Source organism: Stegodyphus dumicola, chromosome 2, assembly GCF_044657685.1.
Source record: "Stegodyphus dumicola isolate Sdum_Otavi_A_Nest chromosome 2, ASM4465768v1".
Lineage (NCBI taxonomy): Eukaryota > Metazoa > Arthropoda > Arachnida > Araneae > Eresidae > Stegodyphus > Stegodyphus dumicola.
Window position 1 is genome coordinate 4113264 of NC_140769.1, and position 24405 is coordinate 4137668.

Below are 24405 nucleotides of genomic sequence, written 5' to 3' on the forward strand. Positions count from 1 at the left end.
CCAGTGACAGTTGCCAATATCACTGATAAGACTAAAGTAATTAGGAAAGGTGAAAGTGTTGCAGCTTGTACTCAAGTCACTAGCAATAAACAAAAAATCGTTGTACCTTCAAAGAGCCTAACATCGAAGCTGGGCACAACTAAATGCTGAAGAGATGAATGCTGCTGAGCATGTCAAGAAGATCCAAGACGTTTACTGATTACTAAACAGGAACAAGTAGGAAAATGTCTAAAGGATATGCAGCATTATTCTTATCAAGCTTCCAGTGAATCCTTCGCTGTCTCCCATCGTTCTAGTTTGAAGAAAGACGGTTCAACTAGATTTTGCACTGACTATCGAGTAAACGAGCTTACGAAGAAAAAGAGCTATCCTCTTCCTAGAATTAATGATGCCATTTGGATTATGTAATGTGCTGGCAACTTTCAAACAGGAGGATGGTGATGAGAGGTTTTTTCTATGAAGCCTGTCAGAAAAAGTGTCAGTCTCCCAGAAATACATAACATATAAAACCCCTTCAATATATTTAATAATAATTTAGTCACAAAAGAACTGACAAAATAATGTGTTACAAAATTCAGAAAACAATAGTTTAACAAATGTCAAATGATGCAGATATCTATAACAAATGAAAACAGTTCTTACAGAATATGTCTGATCAAAAGATGATTTCTATGACTGTGAAACACCAACTAATTCAAGTTCAGCATTTTTCAGTGCCCAGTGATGCTCACATATTTCCAAAGCTTCCCATTCAGCCTGCAAAAAAAAAAAAAAAAAAAAAAAAAAAGATTAATGTAGGGTGTAATGAAAATAAAACAGGAACAAAGGAGAAAGGAAGGTGTTCCCCCCCCCATGAAGTGTATACTGCCAGGATACACCTGGGCCTTGGAGAAGTGGTAAGGTTTGGGAAATGAATTAGTTGGTGAATTGCAGAAGATAAAACGTTTGTGTTAAATGAATGAACAAACAAGAAAGAAAGAAGGAAGGAAAGATTCAATATATCAACCCTTCATGCAACACAAAGGTCACAAACGAACAATAAATTTCTCATTCAAGAAGTCAGTTTATCACCAGAAATTCACATACAAGCTTGACAAATAGCCTCCTCCAGCTCATCAATTGTTAAAGGATTGTGCTTCCCAGAAACTAGTCGCAGGGTTATGAGGTCAGTCGATGAGTCCAGATAGTCAAAAATATAGTAGTGTGGTAAGCTCCAACTTGCATGAATCATGCTGTGTTTGGGCATGTTGAGTTGCAGCAAATTCTTTTAAAAGTGCAATATGTTGGTCAGTTGTCAATGTTTCTGGGATCAACAAAACGAGCAATAATTCTGATTTCGATGTCAGCTGAACATGGTTTATATACTGCTGGCCACCATAAATGCAACACCCTGAAGGAAGCATGCAAATAACATGAAGTTTACAACAGCGGAGGTGAGATATGCAATTAGAATTTCATCACAGACGCACATCACGCACGCCTTTGACGCGACTTTAAAGCGCTATTTAAGGCTTCGAGTTTTCGACGATTTCAAGTTCGGCAATTGTGTTTTTATTGTGGTTTCTTAATTAAAAAAAAAAAAAAAAAAAAGATCAATTATGCCTTGTAATAAACAGCGATCATCGTTTGATCAAGTATCCAAGTTCGACAGAGGAAGGATAGTGGTCTACTGAGAGTGTGGATTATCTTTCAGGGAAATTGGTAGTCGTGTTGGATGCAACTGTAATGCGGATATGTGACCACTGGATGCAGGAGGGTTCAATCGCATCCACCTCAATGCACCACTTCACATGATGACAGGAACATTGTGCACATGGCAGTGACGGATCGTTCAGTCACATCACGAACCATAGCACAGCATATTTAGTCTGTAACGCATCATCCACTGTCTGCACGTACCATTCGACGCTGTTTACAGCAGTCTGTCCACAAGACGTCCATTGCTTCGTCTACCCTTCACGCAGAACCACAAATGTCTCCGCGACCGATGGTACATGGAATGTGGACAAAAAAGGATGTGGATGGAATGAAATTGTCTTTACTGACGAGTCACACTTTTGTCAGCAACACCACGGTGGTTGGATTCGAGTCTGGAGACACTGTGGAGAGAGGATGCTGAACAGCTGCGTTATGCACCACTACACTGATCCTGCATCGGTATTATGATATGGGGTGGTATTGAACACTAATACGCATTGCCAGTACTTTAAACAGCCAGCGCTACATCTCCAAGGTGTTGGAGCTAGTTGTCCTTTCTTACCTTCAGGGCTTGCCCACATCCATATTTCAACAGGATAATGCACGTCCACACGTGGCACGCATTGTCCAAGGGTTCTTCGTCAATCACCAGATTGAATTGCTTCCCTCACCGGCTCGCTCTCTGGATCTTCCGCCGATAGAAAACGTGGACCATGATTGCTGAACGATTGACCCAAATTACATCCCAAGTTGTCACACCAGATCAATTTTGGCAACGTGTGGAAGCTGCTTGGTCTGCTGTACCCCAAGAACACATCCAAAGTCTCTTTGAATCAATGCCGAAGCATGTGGCAGCGGTGACCTCCAACCATAGCAGCTAATCTGGCTACCGATTCTGAAAGGAATCACACTTCACAGAAGTCTATAAATTTAATCATTTGATACTTGGTCAACATGTTATCTTATAAATACATTTTGTTGTGATCTCTTGTCTTTCTTGGTGTTGCAATTTTGGTGGCCAGCTGTGTAGACAGGGCATATTTTCATCTGGATGGCGTTAACAGACACAATTTGCAGTTTACGTCTACCTAAAACCCACATCCGACTCATACCCAATACCTCCAATTAAGACCCTAACTATTTAGGCTGCACACTCCTGCAAAAGCATCACTAGACCCTTTCCTTACGAGAAACACTATCGACTGACCAATATATTGCGCTTTTGAAACAATTTGTCACAACTGGACGCCCCACGAGGTGAGGCTTACCACACCATACACAACATGTTTCTGACTTTCTGCACAAATACTCCAATGACAGTTATTGCATTGAACAATTCAGAATCCACTGGACTCCTTAGTCACATGACCTCACTCCCCTTGCGACTACTTTCTGTAGGGCACACTGAAGTTCACCATAACAATCTTAATGCTCAATGAGCTGCAGGAGGGTATTTGTCAAGCTTTGTATGTCAATTTCCAATGACATTCTTTGTATGCAACATTTGTTTTGTGTGAAAGGTTCACATTTTGATGCAGATGCAACGAGAGTCTGCATTAGCCATCATGCACAGCCTACTTCTGGTAATGGCATTCACAGCACCATGCATCATCACAATTTGTAACTAAATATTTAGCTTTTTGTACCAGATTCTTAGTTTTTTAATAAACATACACCAAAGTTACGAGCATGAAAGTTAGGAGCATTGTTCTAAAATGAATTTTCGACACAAAATCAGAATTTTCCTGAAATAGCATACCATTTTTTTCCCATATTACCAGTCAAATTATGCCAAAGTACCAAGTATTGTAAAAATCACATGACACTTTTTTTTTTAATTGCTTCTTGCTAATCTTGATAACATTGACTAAAGCAGACTTCAGGCAATGGATGCTTGGAATAAGGAATAACGATCCACGATTTTCTGCATTAATATTATTTAGTGACAAGGCAACATTCAGCAGAGAAGGCATTTTCAACGTGCACAATCATTACATTTGGTCTGACATCAATCCTCACTGCACTATCCCTCAAACAACAGCAGAAATTTTCCATAAACATCTGGGGCAGGTATCCTAGGTGATTATCTGGTAGGCCCTTACATGCCAGACCGTTTGACTGGCACAACATACTCTTCTTGGACCAAGTACTTCTCACTTTAGCTGCAAGCTGTTCCTATTCAGAGAAACGTGGTTTATGCACAATGGAGCCACAGCACATTTTTTCCATCACGGTCCATAAATTTTTTAATGCCACATATCCCGCACAATGGATCAAATTAAGAAATGACCTGTGGGTTGGCCTCCTCACTCACAGGACCTCAACCCACTACACTTTTTCTTCTGGAAGCACATGAAATACGAGACGGGTGGACTCAGCTGAAGATCTCGTCCCAAGAATCATTATTGCCGCAAACAAAATACACGACACCAAGAATCTTCGAGAGGGTGCGCCAGTCATTCCTTTGCCGATGTCAACTATGCAACAACGCACGTGGTTGGCATTTTGAGAACATTCTGTTAGTGTTTCACTCAACAATAAATCTGATTGTGCAACTTTTGGTCTCGTTCATTCACTTTCCCAAACACTGTTCTAAGTTCAGGTTGAAATTATAATCTCTCTCTTTTCTGAGTGGAATGTGACCCAATGTTCTATAGTAATTATTGCTTGTCTGGATGTGTACTATCACTATTCTTAATTTGTAGAAACAATCTAGAATCACTCTGTGTATTTATTAATTTTTATATTAAACTTATTTGATTCTTCCTTTCACATTTCCAATTTTAGGTTCATTCCAAATGCAATTTGTCGATTTTCTATAATTTATTGTTCAATAATTTTTACAGATTTCTCCAAAAGAATTTAGATTATAACCTATAAATTTTTACCATCATCTTAAAGTAGATGTACTTCAAAGCATCATCTGCAAAAAATTAAGAGTTTTTATTCAAAATTTTCTAAGATATACATGAATTTACATATTAGCATGTTTTAAAATTTGGCATATTCCCTATAAGTGATAATAACACCAAATGTGGCTTACGCACTTTGTTAAAATTATTTCAAAGTATGAATGATGATCTTTTAGCCACTCGACTACAATAGAAAAAAGGAAAGGAAAATATTTTTGCTATAAATTACGAAGTTTGCCATTCTTGGCACAAACTAGGGGCGGATGCAGCAAGATAAATTTTTAAATTTCTCACCAAAAATTACAAAATTTAATACCTAGGTATAATTCAATTCGTAGAATACAAATGTGGAAAAAAATTGGTATGTTATTTCAGAAAAAGTCCAATTTTGTGTCAAAATACCTATATTAAACAATGCTACATATAAATATAATATATATCCTAAGCCACACTTTTGAGATGTGGAAAACGCAAGTTAAAATTCCACAATTGGTCCAGTAGAAGCGGAGATACGCAACAGCCCCCCCCCCTTTTTTTTTTTTTTTTTTTTTTTTGCAAGGTGTACATTAGAACAGTTACCTTCCAGAAGTTTGTAGCCACTGCATTCTAAATGAAGCTCCCTGTAAAATTGATGGGCCTAATAAAATAATAGAACGGCAAAACAAACACACACAAAATAATAATAATAATAATACCTTAAACGCCTGCTTTGGATCTGGGGGCATTGCCATAGCTGGTCCAGACATTTGATCTTGCATGGCTCTTGTTTGATCAGCAGCTGAAAAAGGCATCAGAATCAGTATTCATTAATAGTGGTAAGATTTCACTTCACTCATCTAGCAGAAGAGTTCACTAATTTGATTTGTTTAGACTTATAAGAAGAAGTATTTTAAAAAAATGCTTACTTTCTTAATTGTCTGTTGCATTAATTGAAAACTAGGATTTAAAAAAAAAAATTGATTCAGATTTGTAACAATGATCTTTTATTAGAAAAGATGAAAAAAATGTGTGTGGTGTGGATGCACTCAGCTAAGCAATGTTTATTTTTACAGAGCGTTAAGTTTTGCTACACAATTTGTTACTATCTGCTTATTATTATTTATGTTTGGGATGTAAATTAATGAAGATATCTGAATTTGCTCGGATATATTCCCTATAAAAATTATAACTGTTTTGAGTTATAAAAAATCCAAATTTTTGCTTCCTTGACATGTTTTTTTATAAAGTTTATATGAACAGTTAACACACAAAAGTACTAACTTAGTATCTGAAAACACTAGAAAACAGCAAAATTTTTAATTATTCTTTGTTTTGAAGCTCAGAACAGCAATGTTTTCTACAGCACTTTGAGATGGAATCTTAAGTTTTAAGACTTATTTCGGAGATTTATTTTTAAACATTTAAAAATGAGAATTTTAAAATTTCAGTAATGCAATCAGTAGGATGTTCTCAGCCCTATTATTAGTTTCTAATTTTATGATTTGCATTCTGCAGACTGCTCATGTTAATTTTAAGATATGAGATGAATGAGCTTCTGCCTACTTTAGTTATTTCTTATTACTTTAGTTATTAATTTCAACACTAGTAATTACATCAGCATTTTGGTTAATAAGATTCCAAAAGGCAAATAGAAAAAAATGACGAAGAAAAACAAATGTGTGTGGGTGCACTCAGCTGTTAACATTTAAATCAGAATATTCAAATCAGTGACAGAGAGATCATTGCGCAGTCAAAAATTCTTAGAGGAGTTATAGATTTGTTATTCAATTCATTAGAAAATCAGAGGCTTATAGATTCTCTAATTTAAAATTTATTCTCAATTACTGATTCTTAATTAATAGTAAAAATTTTTATATTATTATTCATTCTATGATAATTTTCCAGATAATGTATACCGAGAAAAATAATTTTTAATGTGTAAACAAAATTTTACATTTCAAAATAAAAGTTTTTTACCATAATGGGCTTCATTAAGAAATTTTATTACAAAAAACATACAGTTTGAAAGCATAAAACATTATATTTAATATAGTAATATAGTTTTTTTTTTTTTATTAAACCAAGATAATATAAATGAATATGTATTCTATTGTTGATTTCATGTGTTGCATACTTACAATACAATTAGTATTTTAGAATTAGTTTTTCCATTTCTAATTTTGGAATATCTTAGATAAAAAGATACCTTCATATTTTGCAATTTTTTGTTCTAAACCAGGGGTTTCAGATGTGGTCGTTATTGATTCCCCTGGGGTTGATGAAACTTTAAACAGGATCAATGGTGATCAAAGGATTATCTGGTGATCAACCCCTTCATCATTATTGATACCCTTTAAAATGCTGCTATTTATACATCACTACAGAATCCACTGAGAAAAATAAATTTCCATATTTCCATATCATAAAAAATTTTCATATTGCAAAATTTATAATTACTTGTTTATCAATATAAACAGAGTTAAGCAATGATAATATTATAATACAAGAGTTGATTGTATTGAAGGAGGATTTTCAAACACAAGTCTAAAACACATGAGTGTATTAAATTTTAATATTTAATAGTCTTCTAAAAGAAGTCCCCAAGTAAGTTATTACGCAACAATATTATTGACTTTTCTCTCTCATTTAGTAGAAGCATAAGTTACTATGGAAAACAAGAAAGAAACTGAATATTTTTTAACAAGATGATTTGGGAATTAAGCAATTTAATTACAAATATTAAAAAAAAAAAAAATCAATACATCAACTCCATATATTTTACAGAAAAAATATATGGAGGTCAATGCAAAAAAAAAAAAAAAAGTGTTGGGAATCTCTTTCTAAACCAATAACATATTCCATTAACAGGAAGTAATGTTAGCATTTATTGAAAGCACCATTTAGGTATTTTTTTAAAAAACATAAAAATATACATCCCATAATATGAAATCTGTATATAACAAAAATAATACAGAAATGTGTGTTTTTATAATTATAGTGTATGTTTCTGGAAGAAAAATTTATGAAGACAAGTAATTTCTCTTTTAAAAGATACTGTAGCATGTTTTACTTTGGTTTTCACATTTTGATTTAAAACTTTTAATAAAACATTCAAAACAATTAAATTTTGAAATGTTTATTAATGTGTCAATTTAGACATGTTCTTTATAGCATGTATACATATACATCTGGTCATCAATTAAACAATTTTTATATATTAAAAATCTTAGAAAGTACTTTTTACGTTTTTAGATAATAAAACTATCACATAGCTGACAAAATTACCACTATCGTATTCATAAACAAATTTCTGCAATTTCTAATGCAATATATCTGATTTAATACTTTATAACATATATAGCAGATTCAAAGGTGAAATTACAAGGAGATCAGATCATACCATTCAAACTTTCAAGTTACAATCCTTTCACAAATCAAAATTTCTAAATACGATTACTGACAATGCCAACTTGGCTCAGGCAATTTAGCATTGTAAGTAGGTTCCCCCGTGCGAAGCGCTACCCTCGTCGAAATATAGCTGATTTTCGAATGCTTGTGGTTCCGAAAAGTAGACATGGCATATCATCTCAGATGAATTAGTCAAGCAAACTTGTAAAGATCTGACCTTAATTATTGATGGAACATTATAAAACAAGACCGAGATGAGACTAGCACTATAGCTGTAGCTGGTACGACGTAGAGGCGAAGATGAGTAGATAGGCAGTGCAAAGTTTAAAAAAGAAACACCAGTATCGCAGGAGAGTCTAAGAGTCCATAGGTGTGACACACTTAGAATTGATATTGATACATAATGGCATTATGACAACAATAATTGACAGCAAAAAAGTAAATAATTTATGTACACATAAACACAAATGAAAGAAGGGCTATGTCATACATGCAGAAATAAAAGATAAATACATAAGATAAAGCTTACAATGTTGCAACTACAACAGTATGGAATAACAATTTGTTAATAGTGTTTTTTTTTTTTTTTTTTTTTTTTTTTTTTTTTTTTTTTTTTTTTTTTTAATTCAAAAGCCTCAGGACGGCACAATTTTTCCTCGTACCAACTCTGACAGTGTAAGCTGTAAAATACCAATTGAGAAATTCAATAATGGATTCACAAACCAACTTTATGAGTTGTGGGAGCCAATACATTACTGCATTTAATAAAAGTTCTACATAATCAAGATTTAAAATGACTCTGACATGATGCTCTAGTTTTAGGAGTTTTAACATATTTTAAAAAAAAAGAATATATCCCCTAAAATTTTTTCACAAATCAATATACGCTTTTTGATTCATGCTGCTGTTTGGTAGCACCCATTTCTGTAATATGATGTTTTCAAGGAGGAAAATATAAACAAAATTTAATTTTTTACGATAGCTAGAATTTTATTAATACATCAAGCATATGGGAATATGCTGGCAATGCATAAAAAGACAACATTAGACTTCATTTAAACCTTCCTTAAGATTCAGCAAAGAAAAAATACATTCTTGCATGTTAACACAACCACCTTTATGCAGCGTGGCAAATTTTTACAAATGGAAAAGTAAAAACTATTTATTGTGTGCAAGCTGCCAATTGTCATGAATCTTTTTTTAAAAAAACATTCCCATACTACTGAAATTGTAATTGACAAACATTATTGACACATTAAAACATACTTTAAAAATGTTAAATACAAATTTTAGTTAATAAATAATAATATGATGCATTAAAAATAATAAAACATGTTTTTTGCAGAATCCTTCTCAAAAGTTTTTCTTGCTGTGTTTTTCTCCACATATATAGCTATCCATTTTGACTTTAAAAATCAGAGAATTGATAAAACTTGGCATTATGTACCGACAGTCTAACGAACACATCTTATGATTGTTTCCTTTGTAATTTTGCGGCAAAAAATTAATAAATTTTCTGCAGTTTCATCGAGTATTAGACAAATTTCACAAACCATATATTTTAAAATTTAATTGAAGGCAAAGGGATGTCATCATTTGTCTATAAAAAGCATTCTAATTGGAAGTACAACAAAAAAAAAAAAATGTAAGAAAACAGTGATGTTGGACTCATAGAATGTTACGACCATGATTGTCTGAAGAATGTTTATGTGCATGGTTGCCAGACTTTGGCACATTCTTAAAATCTGGCAACTTCTGCTATGGTAATTGCAATAAAAAGTACCAAAAATTATTGAAAATGATTTTATATTACATTAATATCAGAATATAAATTTGTGTTGTCTTATTGTTCATAACACGATTTTTCTAATGTTTTATCGTATTATAGTCCCCCCCCCCTTTTTTTTTTAACTTTCTGAGATCTTTACTTCAAGTGACTTGGCTCCGGGGGTAAATTATAAATGAAACCAATTTCTACTTAACATCCTTTCATGCAGGTAGTCTGCTCCTGCTACTTCCTTTCACTAGAGAAGGCAGAAGACATTCTGTCCTGGGTAACAGCTAAAGGCCAGCAAAACTTTAAAACAAAGTTCAAAGCTTAAAAAGGAACCCTCAGATATCAAGCTCAACTTGCTTCCAAGACAAAGAGTTCAGACTTAACAGATCTTTGCAGTACCCTAAACAATGTGTATTTTAACTTTCCATTACTCTGGTATATTAATTATGGAGAGGTAAAATGTGAATCCGTAAATTTGTAATATCTAATTTTACAAACTATTCATAATATTTTTTATAGAACATGAGGCAAAATTTGGGCCCACAAGTGCTACATGCTAAACTTTTAAGTGGCCTTCACACAAAAAGATAGGGCAACTCTATGCTATGCAGAAACTATGTGTTGTATAAAACTAAACTTATGTTGTATAAAATTAAAGTATGAAAACTAAGAAGTAAAAATTAACAAACAAACATACCAAAGCACATTTTGGAAATTAAAAGCAGCCATTTAGTTAAACCACTCATAAATGCCAGATGCTAAAGATTAATTTTGATTATTCTAAGAGGGGGGGGGTGAAAATCTTGTTTAAGACAATGAAGCAACATAAGAGAAACCCTTTATCCAGTATAAAGCAATAAGAACAGGGCCAACTGTACCAAATGAAATACCTTATAAATAGTTTTATTAAAAGTTATTAAACATAGGAAATTTGGCTATACATTACGCACCTGCCAAGCATTTTGCCATGTTTGTGCATAACACAAAAGTATTGCATATGTGCCCGTACTATAACAGAAAAGTATCGTGTACGTGTGTGCCATCTAAAAACTATTCCTATAACTAGAAACTTCAAACTCCCACCAAATGCATGGAAAAGTACCAAAATTTGAAGCTGTTTTAGCTTACTTTATATTCTGTGACTTAACTTTGTAAACATTATAAAATATGCATCATCAATCAAAAAAGGTGGCGGAAACAAGAAATATTTCAGAAAGAACTTACCATTATTTTCTCCCAAAACTAGGGCATAAATGCTTCTCAAACCAAAAACATTTAGAAAATACCATGAAGCTGAGCTTACCCTATAAAGAAAAGGAAAACACTTCCTTATTATGAAATGAATTTAAATATAAATACATGTTGCATTCATATCCATAAATAATAATGAACATAATATGTGAAATTCACGTAAATTATGTATTCTTAAAATATGGTAATGTTACACTGCTATACTTTTTTGCATGAAACCATCATCCAAACTAAACAATTAGTGAATGAAGGATGAATTTCTTTAGACTAGACTACTAGCAAAGTGAACTTGTAAGAAGACACACAGAAGTTACAAATTTTGGTAATTTTCTGTTAATAAAGCTCTATTTAACATGACATGTAAATGTTGATGTGAAATCAGATGCAACACTAATGAAGCTTTATGAAAAAAAGAGGGATGAAGTTGTAATAACAAAAAGGTACCTTATATATAATATTTAATGTGCACGGCATTGAATTCTTATAAATTGTCTGATTTTTTTCACTAAACAAAAATTGGTATTGTGCTTACTAAACGCTACACAGCTATTTATGACACAATGGGCTTGGCATGCATTTGCTAAATGCTGCCCAATTAACAGAAAAGTATCTGAATTTTTTTAATTGTATTAATTTTGTGGAATAGTATTAGGATGCAGTAGTTATTTACTTCTTAAATAGAATGCTTAAGCAACCATAGCAAAGCAGTCGAGGATTATATGTCTAAAGTATAAGTAGAGTATTCTAAATGCAGATGGGTCGCAATTTATGCAAAACATGTGAAAATTTCCAGCCAGCTTCCCTGGACACATGAAACAATCCTAGCTGAACTACGTGTATTGCAGTTTTACACACATTAGCTACACGTGAGTTTATTTCTGTGATTAAAGACAGCAGCACTTATATAAGAGAACTATCCAGCCATATCAAGAGTGCAAGCAATTCTTTTTCTTCCCACCAAGTAATATGACATACCAGTACTACATAAAAATTAAAAATTCAGAAATACTACTTTTAAAGGCAACTTGTATTTCTGAAGCCATAAATGAGCATCAGTATATCAATCATGAGAACATGATTATTGATAATATCAGAATATTATCAACAATCATGTTCTCATGAGTAATCTCTACTACTATAAACCAAAGGCTTCAAGAACCTTAGAAAGTTTTACTATAATAAATATAATAGATGACAGATTACTTAAAATCAACACAAAACCATTCCATACTGGACTCACCAGCTCTATGACATAATAAGTAAAAAATTATGTTGGCTTAACTTTACTTGTTGATTTAGCTAATTATTTTATGTACTATGGACATAATTATTTTGTCTCAGACAGAAGTAGGACTATGAACATAATTATTTTGTCTCAGACAAAAGTAGAACTATGAACAACTATAAATATCCAAAATAGGAATATAAAAAAGGGTGGAACTCAAATCTTAAGACATAGAACATACAGAACAGAATAAAGAACTACATCTACTACATTTGATGTAATAACCTTGTTTCTTTAATATAAAAGGCTCAGATATGATAAAAAAACATACTAAATATTTAAGGCAAAAATGAATAAATATATAAAATTTAAGTTAACTGCATATACCATATTATAGCTAAAAGTCTAAGAGTTTGAAAATTACATATAGCAATCACCATCTACCATTTTTTTCTTCCGAGACTGACATTTCATTCAATTTATTACCAGTTACCCTACCTATAAACGTCCTACTCTAGTCTTAGCAACAAAGCAGGAATTTAAAACAGTATGAGTGGGGCGCTTCTTACCAGCAAACATCTAAACCCGAGCAACTACACAGGAATTGGCAGGTTCACCCATCTCATCAATAGAAGTAACAACATTTATTTAAATTTTTAGTTATTTAGATAAAGATTATCCAAACTTTTATAGCTTTGAATCATTAAAAACAAACACAAATTTCCATCTGCCAATTTAATTACTTAAAACCAATATAAAAGTAAATTATTTTTAATTAATTATACTTTAAAAATATACATATACTGGTGGTAACATATGCCAAAAACTGATTTTAACAGACAAGAAATAGGTGGTCCACAGAACATTTCTATTTATAAAATAGGTCCCCAATTGAAAAAATTTCAAGAAACACCGATTTAATTATTTTATTACATTATATTTCTAACAGAAATGCACCACTGTTAATGATACAGAACTAATAAAAGTACAATAGATGAAAATTTTGGAGAGTTGTTGAATGACTTTAGTTTTTAATATTTTTTTAAAAAATTTTTCAAAAATTGAGAATAAAAAAAATTGATTCAATAGTAATTTGAAGAAAAGGAAAGTTTTAAAATTCTCAAAATGTACAATTATCTCAGCATGAAAATATTAATAGTAAAACATTAATTTCATACTTAACATAAAAGTTCATATACATACGTATCAGTACAATCACATTGGCGCAGTTTGGTAAATTTTAAAGCGGAAAAAAATAAAGAATTTTTCTTTTAAAAAGCTATCAATTACATATATATTTTACATTTCAACTATTGATTTATTTCAGAAAACAATCTATAAAGTTTTCATAAGCAATTTTTTTGCTTCTTTTGTTCTGGGGGAAATTTCATGATAATCATTTCCAAAAGAGATTCGAAGCATTGTTCCTTTAGGAATTTTTAGGCAAAATCATGTACTTCTGCACAGATTTTACCCCACTTGCTTTTAATGCAAGCAAATTCCACAAGCATATATTTTAAAACCAAGTTGAACACACAAAATAATCATGATTTGCCCGTAAAAACTGTTGGAAAAAATTCATTACAGAATTGTGATGTTGGTTATTAATTAAAACTGAAGAACTGTCATGTATATGGTTGCCAGATTTCAGTGCATTTGGTGGTTTCTGCTAAGGTGGTTGAGATAATACGTAAGTACCATATAAAAGTTTTTAAAAAATGTACTTAAATAAATAAATAAAAAACAGAGTTAAAGATTTTTGTGACAAAACATCATCAATAACAATTTGTCAACCCTTAGCTGCTATCTGTAGCTACAGCTTCTAGTACCCTCAGAAGCAGATGAAGCAGTTCGAGGACCTGGCGGCCAGCATGGGCCCCAAGCTTGACGGACTCCAATTCAATGTGCAACAAAAAGATCTTTTACCGATATTGCAACTCTGATGATTACCACAAATTTGAGTCATGTAGCAAGCCTAGCTATCTCTTTCCCATATGTATTGTTGAAATCTGTACAAAATTTCCATATGCATTTTTTCGCACAAATTTTATTTCGAACAAATGAATACTATTCAAGTCCAACAAGTTTGTTTTCAGTTCCCAGGCATCTTAGTTATTCTCGGATACATCTTATTTTACTAATAAAGATCTATAAATGAAACAAAATGTTAAAATTTCAGATAACATGCTTTGTTTTGTTCTATATATATATATTTTTAATGTTTTGGTTTTCATGGGATTATTTTTTCACTATTTGCTTTCATATGTTTAATTTTTAAGAAAAACACTGTTTCCAGTTTGATAATGTTTTACTTTTAGCAGTTCTACATTTTAAGTTTTCTGATTTAGAGAAAGGAAACTATGAATGTAATTAAGATATAAATTTAGTTGAAAAATTTTTACATTTCTTTTTTTGATATTGTGGCATTTGTGAAAAAGGTTTGGGCTAGCTTAGAAATTCCAAATTATTCTGCAAATATTTTATTCTTATCTTCAGTTGCAAAATACTAAGATTTTGGAAAAAAAATTAATAAATTTGAATCTTTCAGAAAAAAATATATAATGATAATAATAAACCAGAATGTGTAAAAAAATATATTCAATTAATGTTTTATTAACTTATGTTAAGAAATTTTACAAATTAAGGGTTTTGTGGCTGTTTCTAGTTTTTAAAAAAACTCTTAAATCTTAGAATTTGGAAAGCTTACTTGATTGAAATATTTTAAGAATTTTGGTTATAAATAATCATGGAGCTAAACTACATTTAGTATTACAAATGAAACTATGTTACTAAACTATTCTTTAAAGAATACGAGATTTAAACAAAATATTTTTGTATTAAATCAGAATTTTTCTGATTTAATACAATAATTCAGTCAGAAAGTTAATTCAGTCAGAAATTTGATTCAGTCATAATTCAATCAGAAAATTTGAAAAAAGATAAAATGTAATTTTATGAAAGCTTGGAGAAGAAATAAAAAAAAACCTTAAGATTCTTATTTCAAATGGCTAAGTATTTCATGGAAAAAACTTGTGGTTTCCATTAATAAGTGGAAAACTTTAAAAAGTTAAAAAAATTCATAGATTCAATTGAAAAAGAATTTCGTTATTTTTTAATTTAGAATTTCTAACTTTATTTTTAAGCATTCCAATTCCTTCCACACTGCTACAGAGAAATAAAGTGACTGACTCAGAATCGGAAATCGTCCCTCAACCAAAAATGAGGCTTTTGAGGAGCAACGCAAATGTGCCCATTTTTGCCAAACTCATAAATCATCCCAAGTTTGTAGATTTATTTATGTTTTAGCAACACAGCCCTAGTCGCAAGTTGGTTCAATCATAATGTTTTGTGCAGTGCGGCCACTGCATTTTGTTTTAGAATATTTATCTAGGGTGCTTGTAGACTATATAGAAGAATAGAAGTGTAGGTATAGAACAAGAATTGTCTTGGTACAGAAGAAAAATTTTGTCGCACAGGTGGTCACATGCTTAGTTTCTAAAAGACAAGTACAGAGTAATCAAACTTCTTCAGGGTGGAAAAATGAAGCGCTATCTAACTGGAGCGTAAAAAAGAAAAAGAAAAAAAAAAACTTAAACCAAAGCTAGAAATTGCTGAATGTTGGAAAAATACAGAGTATAAATTTTTAGCCGCAACTACCTCACTGCCCTCGTCATCTGCCTCGGATAATTCCCAATGTACCTCAACATCCGGCACTTTTTCCGAAGCAAGTACAAGTGAAGTGAGACCCATTATTCCCATTAAAAGCAAACAAAACAAAGAAGAAGAAACAGGAAAAGGAAGAATGAAGAAGTTCAAAACAACACTGAGTCAAATCGTGATAGGGAAAGTGAGGAAGATAAAGATAGTCCAGAAAAATTAAACAATTATGACATTGAGATGCTAAATGATGTAGCGCTATATCCTACGAAATTAACAGATTTAATGATTGACTATATCATTAGAAAGAAGACAAATAACATTAGCAGTATTGAAATACTGAAATCAGCACATAAAGACAGAAATGAAGTATATTACAGTGGACTATTTTATGATCATTTTTATAGGAGGAGAGGAAGAAAGAAATTGGCTAGTATTTCAGAAACAAGCAAAGCTGTTTACTGTTTTCCTTTTAAACTGTTTTCTGCTACATCATCTAAATTAATAATTGGTTTTCAAAACTCAAAACCATTAAGAGGCAACTCTGTCTGGCCACAAAATATCAAAAGAGCATATACAGTCAAAAGTCGTTAATTCGGACACCCATAATTCGGAATGATCTATAATCCGGACATCAAAACTAAAAACTTTCTGCGCATGCGCCACGTTGACACATGCGCAGAGGCGTTCACGCGTGTGCGTAAGACCTTTTACGACTGCGCATATGAGTGTGCGCAAGTGCAGAATACGTTTTCACGTGCGCATTTTATGTATAATGGACGTATAAGCTAAAATTATCTAATTATCTATTTCAGTTAATGTTGATGATTGCGTTGTTCCTTAATTTTTGAATTGCATCCGGCTTATTATTTTTTGCAGACTGTAAGAGCAATTTTATAAAAGTAAGCTTAAACTTTCGATTATATCAAATAGAATTTCCGATATACATTTGTTAATATGTAAAGGATCTAAAGCGAAAGTATGTTTTGAAATCCGAAATCTGTTTATCAATTTCACGCTGCTCCGTGGCGGGCGCCTAATGAATTGGAAGTTGATTTGTCAGCACTATCCTTATCTTCAGCGCAGATGTTTTTATTTTATTTGGCTTATAATTCCTTACCAAATGTAGTATTTCATCTCGATATGCTCCGTCTTTGATATGATTTAAAACAAGTTCCTCGTCATTATAATTCGCTTCCGATAGCAAAAAAAAGTGACAGAGGTTATTGAAAACAAAAAAATTTCGATTGACAAATTAGTCGGTGTTCTTGACACAGCAATTATAGGACATGAACAGCGGAACTTTGTAACTGAACAAGAAATTATGTCTGTTTAATAGAATTAAAGAGAAAGTATTATCACATGAAACGAAGCAAAACTTAAATAACTTAAATTGAAAGAAATGTTTAATAAAGTAAACAAATAAAGATTAAGCTTTTTCTTTTTGCAAATTTTGATACCCTTTAGATCATAATTGTTCTTTATTTCATAAATTACGGTTTAATATTTTTTATTTTAGAATTTCTGCATGCCATCTTACGAGATTTAAACTGATGATCTATAATCCGGAAGAATCGATAATCCGGAATCGCCGAAGTCCCGACGAGTCCGGATTAACGACTTTTGACTGTATTGGCCATGTGCACTTTGCATAAAAGGTCCTCAAAATTTAATAGAATTGATAGTCAGCTATTACAGAAAAGAGAACATGAACAGAATTATTGGAGGAAGTTTTGAAGCGAATAATATCTACTATAAAATATTTGAGTAATTTAAAGTTAGTATTCAGAGGCCACCATAAAGGTCAGGAATCTATAAGGAAAGGAAATTACTTGAAGTGTTTGGAGTATCTAAGTAAATACGATGATTTCTTCAAGTTGCACCTTGAGAAATATGCAAATTGAGGATGAGGTAATGTTAGCTACCTGTCCCACCAAATTTGTGATGAATTTATAAGTATTATTGGTAAACAAGTAAGAGCCCATATAATTGATGAAATTAAGAATGTGAAGTATTACAATATCATCTTTGACTCTACGCCCGACTTTTCACATGCTGACCAACTAACGTTCATTTTAAGACATGTCTCATCTAGTGGTGAAATAAAAGAAAGATTTGTGCAATTCTTTCCCCTCAAAATAAGTCTGGCTGTAGTGGAACCTGGCAAACCCATAGAATGACATACTTCATTATATTTAAAACAAGTATAAGTAACTTTCAGCTAAATTTGGATTGGATATTAAAAATTGTAGAGTGCAAGCATTTGATAATGCATTCAATATGTCCAAGCAGTACTCAGGTCTACAGACATGTATCAACATACTATGTTCTACAAACATGTAGAACATAGTTCAAATGCGGTTAATATTCCTTGCACCAGTCACTCTCTAAATTTAGTATGAATGATGCGATTAAATAGTTTATGCTTGTACAGAAGTTTATTCAATTTTTGTTCTGCGTCAACCCATCGCTAGTGAATTTTAAATAAAAGTCTGGAATGGAGTAAATATGCAATATTGGTAAAAAAAAAAAAAGTTTCAGATCCACAATGGTCAGCAAGAGCAGATGCCATATGAGCTATAAGATTTGGTTATATACATATAAAAGAGGTCCTGGCTAAAATCTGTGAAACGAATAATGAAAAAAAAGACCACAATACTGGAGGCAGGTTACCTTTTGAAACAAATGGACAAGTATGAAACTTCCCTAACAATTGTGATTTGGAATACCATACTCCGAAGGATAAATGTAACTTAGCAAATCATTGCAATCAGTTGAGTATGAATTATTAAAAGGATTTAGTCTACTAAAATCTCCAGAAAATTATATCCAAAATTTCATAAGTGAATGGAAAAGGGGAACAACATGCAACTCATTTATCAAGGCTCTCATTTGAAGAGGAAGCTGGATAAGATCACAGGCAGCCAAAATATTATTTTCGGTGAAAGTAAAGAAGTCGATCATGAATTCGAAAGAAGGAAAATTAATTCATTTTATGTCATATGCGATAGGACAAGAGCAGAACTATTCCAAAGAACTGAGATATATGAAAGTGCTATAGAACACTTTACTGTATTTTTTTACGAGATATTATTACTTTAAATTAAGAAGAAAGTTATACAAAAACTAAAGGATATTTAAAAAGATTAATTTTAATTTTGATGATGAACTGGATCAGTTTTTACTATACTATTTTTAAAAGAAAACAAAGATATAGTGAAAACCCAACTAGAAATTTATCGAGTTGGAAGAGAATTGGCCTCTAAAAATTATTTAAGAAGTACTATGAAAGAAGACAAACTGAATATTACATGGCTATATTATATATAGAACAAAAGGTTTTGGACAAAATAGATATGGCAAAAATAACTAATGAATTTGCCAAAGAGAAATTGAGACGTGAAGTTATATAGCAAAATTGCAGGCTCTTTAGTAAGGTTGTTAATTTTTTTTAAATACAATAAATATTTTTTTGAGCCGTTGAGTTTATTTAAACATATTTATATACATTTTATTTTGAGAATTTAAGGCCAGTGAATCTTTTCACAATCTTAGTTTTTCGACTCTTGAGCCCATGTGTCAGGGGCCTCCAACTAGTTTAATCCGCCTCTGGGTACCTTTGGTGATAAATTCTATAATTTTTTTCATTATTATTTAAATCTGTGGTTTCAAACTGTAGTCTCCAACGGAATTTTATGCAGTCCATGAAGATATTTTAATTACATATTTGTTGCAAGTACAGTGTTACTAGAAATGTCATTCAAAGATCTAAAGATACAGATTTTATTCATTTTTATTTCTACTTCTTAAAAAAAAAAGAAGCTCGGTTATGAATTTTCATACTAAGAATAATCACTTTCTTTAGAAATACATTTACATGTTAAAAGCTTTTCTTCACAGTGGAAAATTAATAAGAAAAGATCCTGACTGACCGATGAAACATCAACAATCCATAATAAAGATAATTTCTAGCAATTTCTGTCCAACATTATAAACTTTACAAGAATAGAATCAATATCAAGCTATATTATTAGAGTGATACTTTTGTTAAGAAATAAAGAAGTTTATAAACATTTACATACAAACATATGTATCCATGCATTGAAGATAAGTTTAATAAATAAGAGAGAATAGATTGCCATTATTTACTCTCAAATTTTGTCTCCTCTGAAAAACTAGAATGTTTCCATAATTTTTTTAAACATGTTAGAATCATTTGAAAGAAATGTCAGTCTAAGAATTCGATATTTAGCTGTATAACCTAACGCTAAATGGCAACAGTCAAGAAAAATTGAAACATCTAACATCTGAACCGTTAGTTAAAAAAGATTCGACAGATTTTTGCATGGACATAACCTTTTCTCTTATCCAAGAGTAATTGCTTTATGTTACCTGTATTACTTTTGACATGTAATTCTTCCATGTAGTGTTTTTTCTTATAATTATAATTCTTTCTTATTTGCTTGGTTAAATGTAAAGTTTACATGGCCCTCTGGTTATAAACTAGCGCCCAATGTAGGGCCTAAGCCTAAAAAATTTAAAACTTATTACCGAAAGCGGAGCGCAATTTTTTTCTTCGAGCTCTTCCTGCATTAAAAGAAGAAAATTACCACCCTGGTGATATGGAAAATTTTGATTTTTGATGATCTGGAAATTAACAGCCATCCTAGGAGTGAAGGATTAATCCAATGTCCTTGCATTTATTGTAAAGCAATCATGCAGTAAGTAGGAATTGTATTTTATATAAAGTTAAATTGATTATGATAGTTTAACATAGAGTGAAAGCATGTTTAATTTCCTAAATAAAAAGAAATAATATTTGAGAATAAAAAAGAAATGGATCAACAGAAGGAAATGACTGAAAATATGTCATTAAAAGTCAAAGCTACTGGAACGGATGAACCAAAGAATAAATGTGGAAATTCTCCAGATCCTAAATTCAATCGTATAAGTCTCAGTTATCATTGGTTAGAGAAGAAACCTAAAACTCTATTTGAAAAACCAGCAAAGAAATGGAGCGATTCATCAGAGGCTTGGAAGAAGAAAAATAAGACCTTGATGATGAAGTGGAGGAAACGGTTTAAAAACTGAAAGGCTCTAGTTCTACAACAGATGATTGTTCTAGTGAACTTTTTAATACTCTCATAGAATTAGGAGAAATTAAAAAAAAAAATTCTAATTTAGAAAAGGGAAATGAGTGGCTCAAAAATGTGTTGCATCGAGTGCAGACGTCTAGCAAAAGTAATGAAGATAAACAAAATAGTAATTCCATGGATACCGTCAAGTTGTCTTCGAACTATTCTGAGATTTTCAAAATTTTTAATTTCAAAGTTCCTTTTACAGTATGATAGATCTGATATTGTGATTTGGCTTTTAGAATTCGAGAGTCGCTTCAAACCAGGGGGAGATCCAACCCGATATAATGAACTTTTCAAGAACTGATTCTATGTTAAGTGAATCATTCCGATTCAGTGATGTTTCAGGGAATCATCCCGATTCAGTGATGTTTCAGGGAATCATCCCGATTCAGTGATATTTTAGGGAATCATCCCGATTCAGTGGAAGTTTTAGGGAATCATCCTGATTCCATGTTAAATGAACCATCCCGATTCAGTGAAGTTTTAGGGAATCATCCTGATTCCATGGTAAATGAATCATCTCGATTCAGTGAAGTTTTAGCGAATCATCCTGATTCCATGTTAAATGAATCATAACGATTCTGTGAAGTTTGAGTGGAATAACTCTGATTCCATGTTAAATGAATCATCCCGATTCATTGATGTTTTGGAGAATCATCCTGATTCTGTGCAGTTAAATCAATCATTTCAAACTCGTCATCAAAAGATTCCCGGTTTACTCTTCATAGAGATGAATGTGAAATATCGTGTGGACTCTTCGCCAAGACGTCATCAGAGCCCGAGGGGGAGTCTACAACCTAAAGCTAAATGGCAACAGTCAACAAAAATTGAAACATCTAACATCTGAACCGTTAGTTAAAAAAGATTCGATAGATTTTTGCATGGACATAACCTTTTCTCTTATCCAAGAGTAATTGCTTTATGTTACCTGTATTACTTTTGACATGTAATTCTTCCATGTAGTGTTTTTTCTTATAATTATAATTCTTTCTTATTTGCTTGGTTAAATGTAAAGTTTACATAGCCCTCTGGTTATAGCTGTCAGTATAATTGAATGAATTATAACACATAACCAACAAAAATGTCTTACAAGTACCAAACTTACATTTGAGATAAAAAAAATAATTTGAATTCCTCCCCCTCCCCTTAGCAATATTATTATTGTTGTTTAAGTATGTTTGACAAATACAGTAAGAAAATTTTAAATTTACTAATTGCCCATAAAATTTTCAATTTTGTTGCCCACATTCAATTTCACTTTGAGACCATTGAATAAAATGATTAGCTGCTAACGTGGAGAAAAATAGCAAATAAAATTATGTATTAATAATATGAATAATGAAAAAAAAAGGCAAATGCAAATGACTAACTTCAAAAATGACGTTTTTATTGAGGAGGTGACATTTTAGTAAGGCTTATCTGTTTCTTACCTGAAGATTTTACTTTAGTAGTTAAACAGTACATTAAAAATGGAAAGCAAATAACTAACAGAATTTGCCATAGGTGAAATCAGAAGATACAGCTAGAGATTAACAAAATACCAAATTACAAGGGTTAACCAAAATCTCATTGGGGATGTTTTGTTACCAAAACTTTATCATCAAGAAAATGTGATAAGGCATATCCAATAAGTATCAAATAAACTAATGAAATCTCACAATAATAAACTTTAAACAACTTACTCCAGAAAAAGATTTAGAAGTGATAGTAATAATGCAAGTGCAGAGCTAAGAGTATGTATGAAACATTACGGTGTTGTTAGATTAAAGGAAAAGTAATATAAATAATAAACACGTATTTCACCCAAACCCCCAGTGATTCATACGAGAAATGTTGCACTGAAAACAATTTACAAATGATTAATAAAATAAAACAACAGTTTGGGGAAGGATAGATCAAGATTCTACTGTATACAGAAAAAAAGGGTGGAAGTTTCAGTGTACACAGCCATACAAACAAATATAAAATGTGTGATAACGGAATTTCTTTACCATGATGCATCCAGAGACAGTAACTCAATTCCTCTCTGCAACATAGGTTTGAACCTCAAAGTCAATGGGAAAGGTACTTTAGCTAAAAAATAAAATACAGAAATGAGCAACCGGTTGATAATAAAACTGAAAAAGAATGCTTACAGTAAACAGGATTAAACATAAAACTCAGATAGATATGAATTACTTACTAAAGCTATTATTTTATAAATTAATTGCAGGCATTATTAAAACTTTTGAACATTAATGAATGCCATAAATAGATGCCATACTTACTGGTGACAAAGCCTGAAAATGTCCAATTAATCCATCCACCGATCACAATCATAGGAAGGACATTAGTAAAATTGCCTTTTACCATGTCTGTCATAACACTTGGATCGGTCATAGGATTCTGAGCTGGAGGATTACGCTTTTGGGTTTTGAAATAGCCAACATCTTCATTATTAAAGTAATGCTTCCGTAACAAAAATGCCTGTAAGTTCGAGTAAATATATATTTTGAACTTATCAAAATGAAAAGATGACTTCCAGAAATTAAAATATTTACATTATATGGAAACAAAAATCAACTTCATCCAAAATATCATAATTATCTTTGTTTCAGATCTATTAAACTAGTTCTTCTGAGGCACTGGCCAAGGCTGTCTCAATCAGTCTACGCCATCTGGACCTATTCATGGCAATACTCCTCCAGTCTCCCCTATGTATGATATTAATGTCATCCTCAACATTAAACTAGTTAAAAGGTTTAAATAAGCATATTTCAAGTACAACTGCAAGCAATGAAGCTGTTTTAAAAAATGTCAAATACGTCAAAGGTATAATTACATAATATCAAGCATATAATAAAAGGTATTACTACATAATATCAAGGTATATCAAAGGTATAATTACATAATATCATATTCTTGATTACATGCAATATCAATTACATATAATCAAGAATAATTTTTGGTCAATCACAATTGGTTCAACCTCTTTCTTTACTTGGGCACTGTTTAGAGGATTGCTCCAAAAGTTGTGGATGCTTAATATTGCACTTATTTGGTGAACGCAATTCCGTGATAAACCTATAAAGATAATCCATGTTGATCTTTGTTATTTTGAATACAACTAATAAACAAATGTTTGCTTGCTTGCTATAGAAGTTGAATTACACTGTACTTAACAATGTTGGACAGAAGTCTCTTCAGAATAATGCAATATATGAGCTATACTGGAAACTTTATAAAAAATTCAGATGGTCTTTAGACCATTCTCCTCACAGGCCAGATCTCATAAGAATTAAGAGGACAGAAGTATGAGTTGCTACATCCACTATCTTGCACTATCACTCGGAAAAAGATATCCACTTTGTGTTTGAGAAT

At 31.8% G+C, this 24405-nt stretch overlaps 1 protein-coding gene across 1 annotated transcript in view; it reads right to left on the reverse strand.

The window, feature by feature from the left end:
• Positions 1 to 508: 508 nt before the first annotated feature.
• The window catches only part of EMC3 (ER membrane protein complex subunit 3), a 49200-nt gene continuing 25303 nt past the window's right edge, over positions 509 to 24405 (reverse strand). The window contains exons 3-7 of the mRNA XM_035357875.2: positions 23313 to 23511; positions 23037 to 23118; positions 10999 to 11078; positions 5306 to 5388; positions 509 to 756 (exon numbers count right to left, since the gene is read on the reverse strand). Coding sequence (XP_035213766.1) covers positions 670 to 756; positions 5306 to 5388; positions 10999 to 11078; positions 23037 to 23118; positions 23313 to 23511 — 531 coding nt within the window. The 3' untranslated portion in view covers positions 509 to 669. The remainder of the gene's footprint in view (positions 757 to 5305; positions 5389 to 10998; positions 11079 to 23036; positions 23119 to 23312; positions 23512 to 24405) is intronic.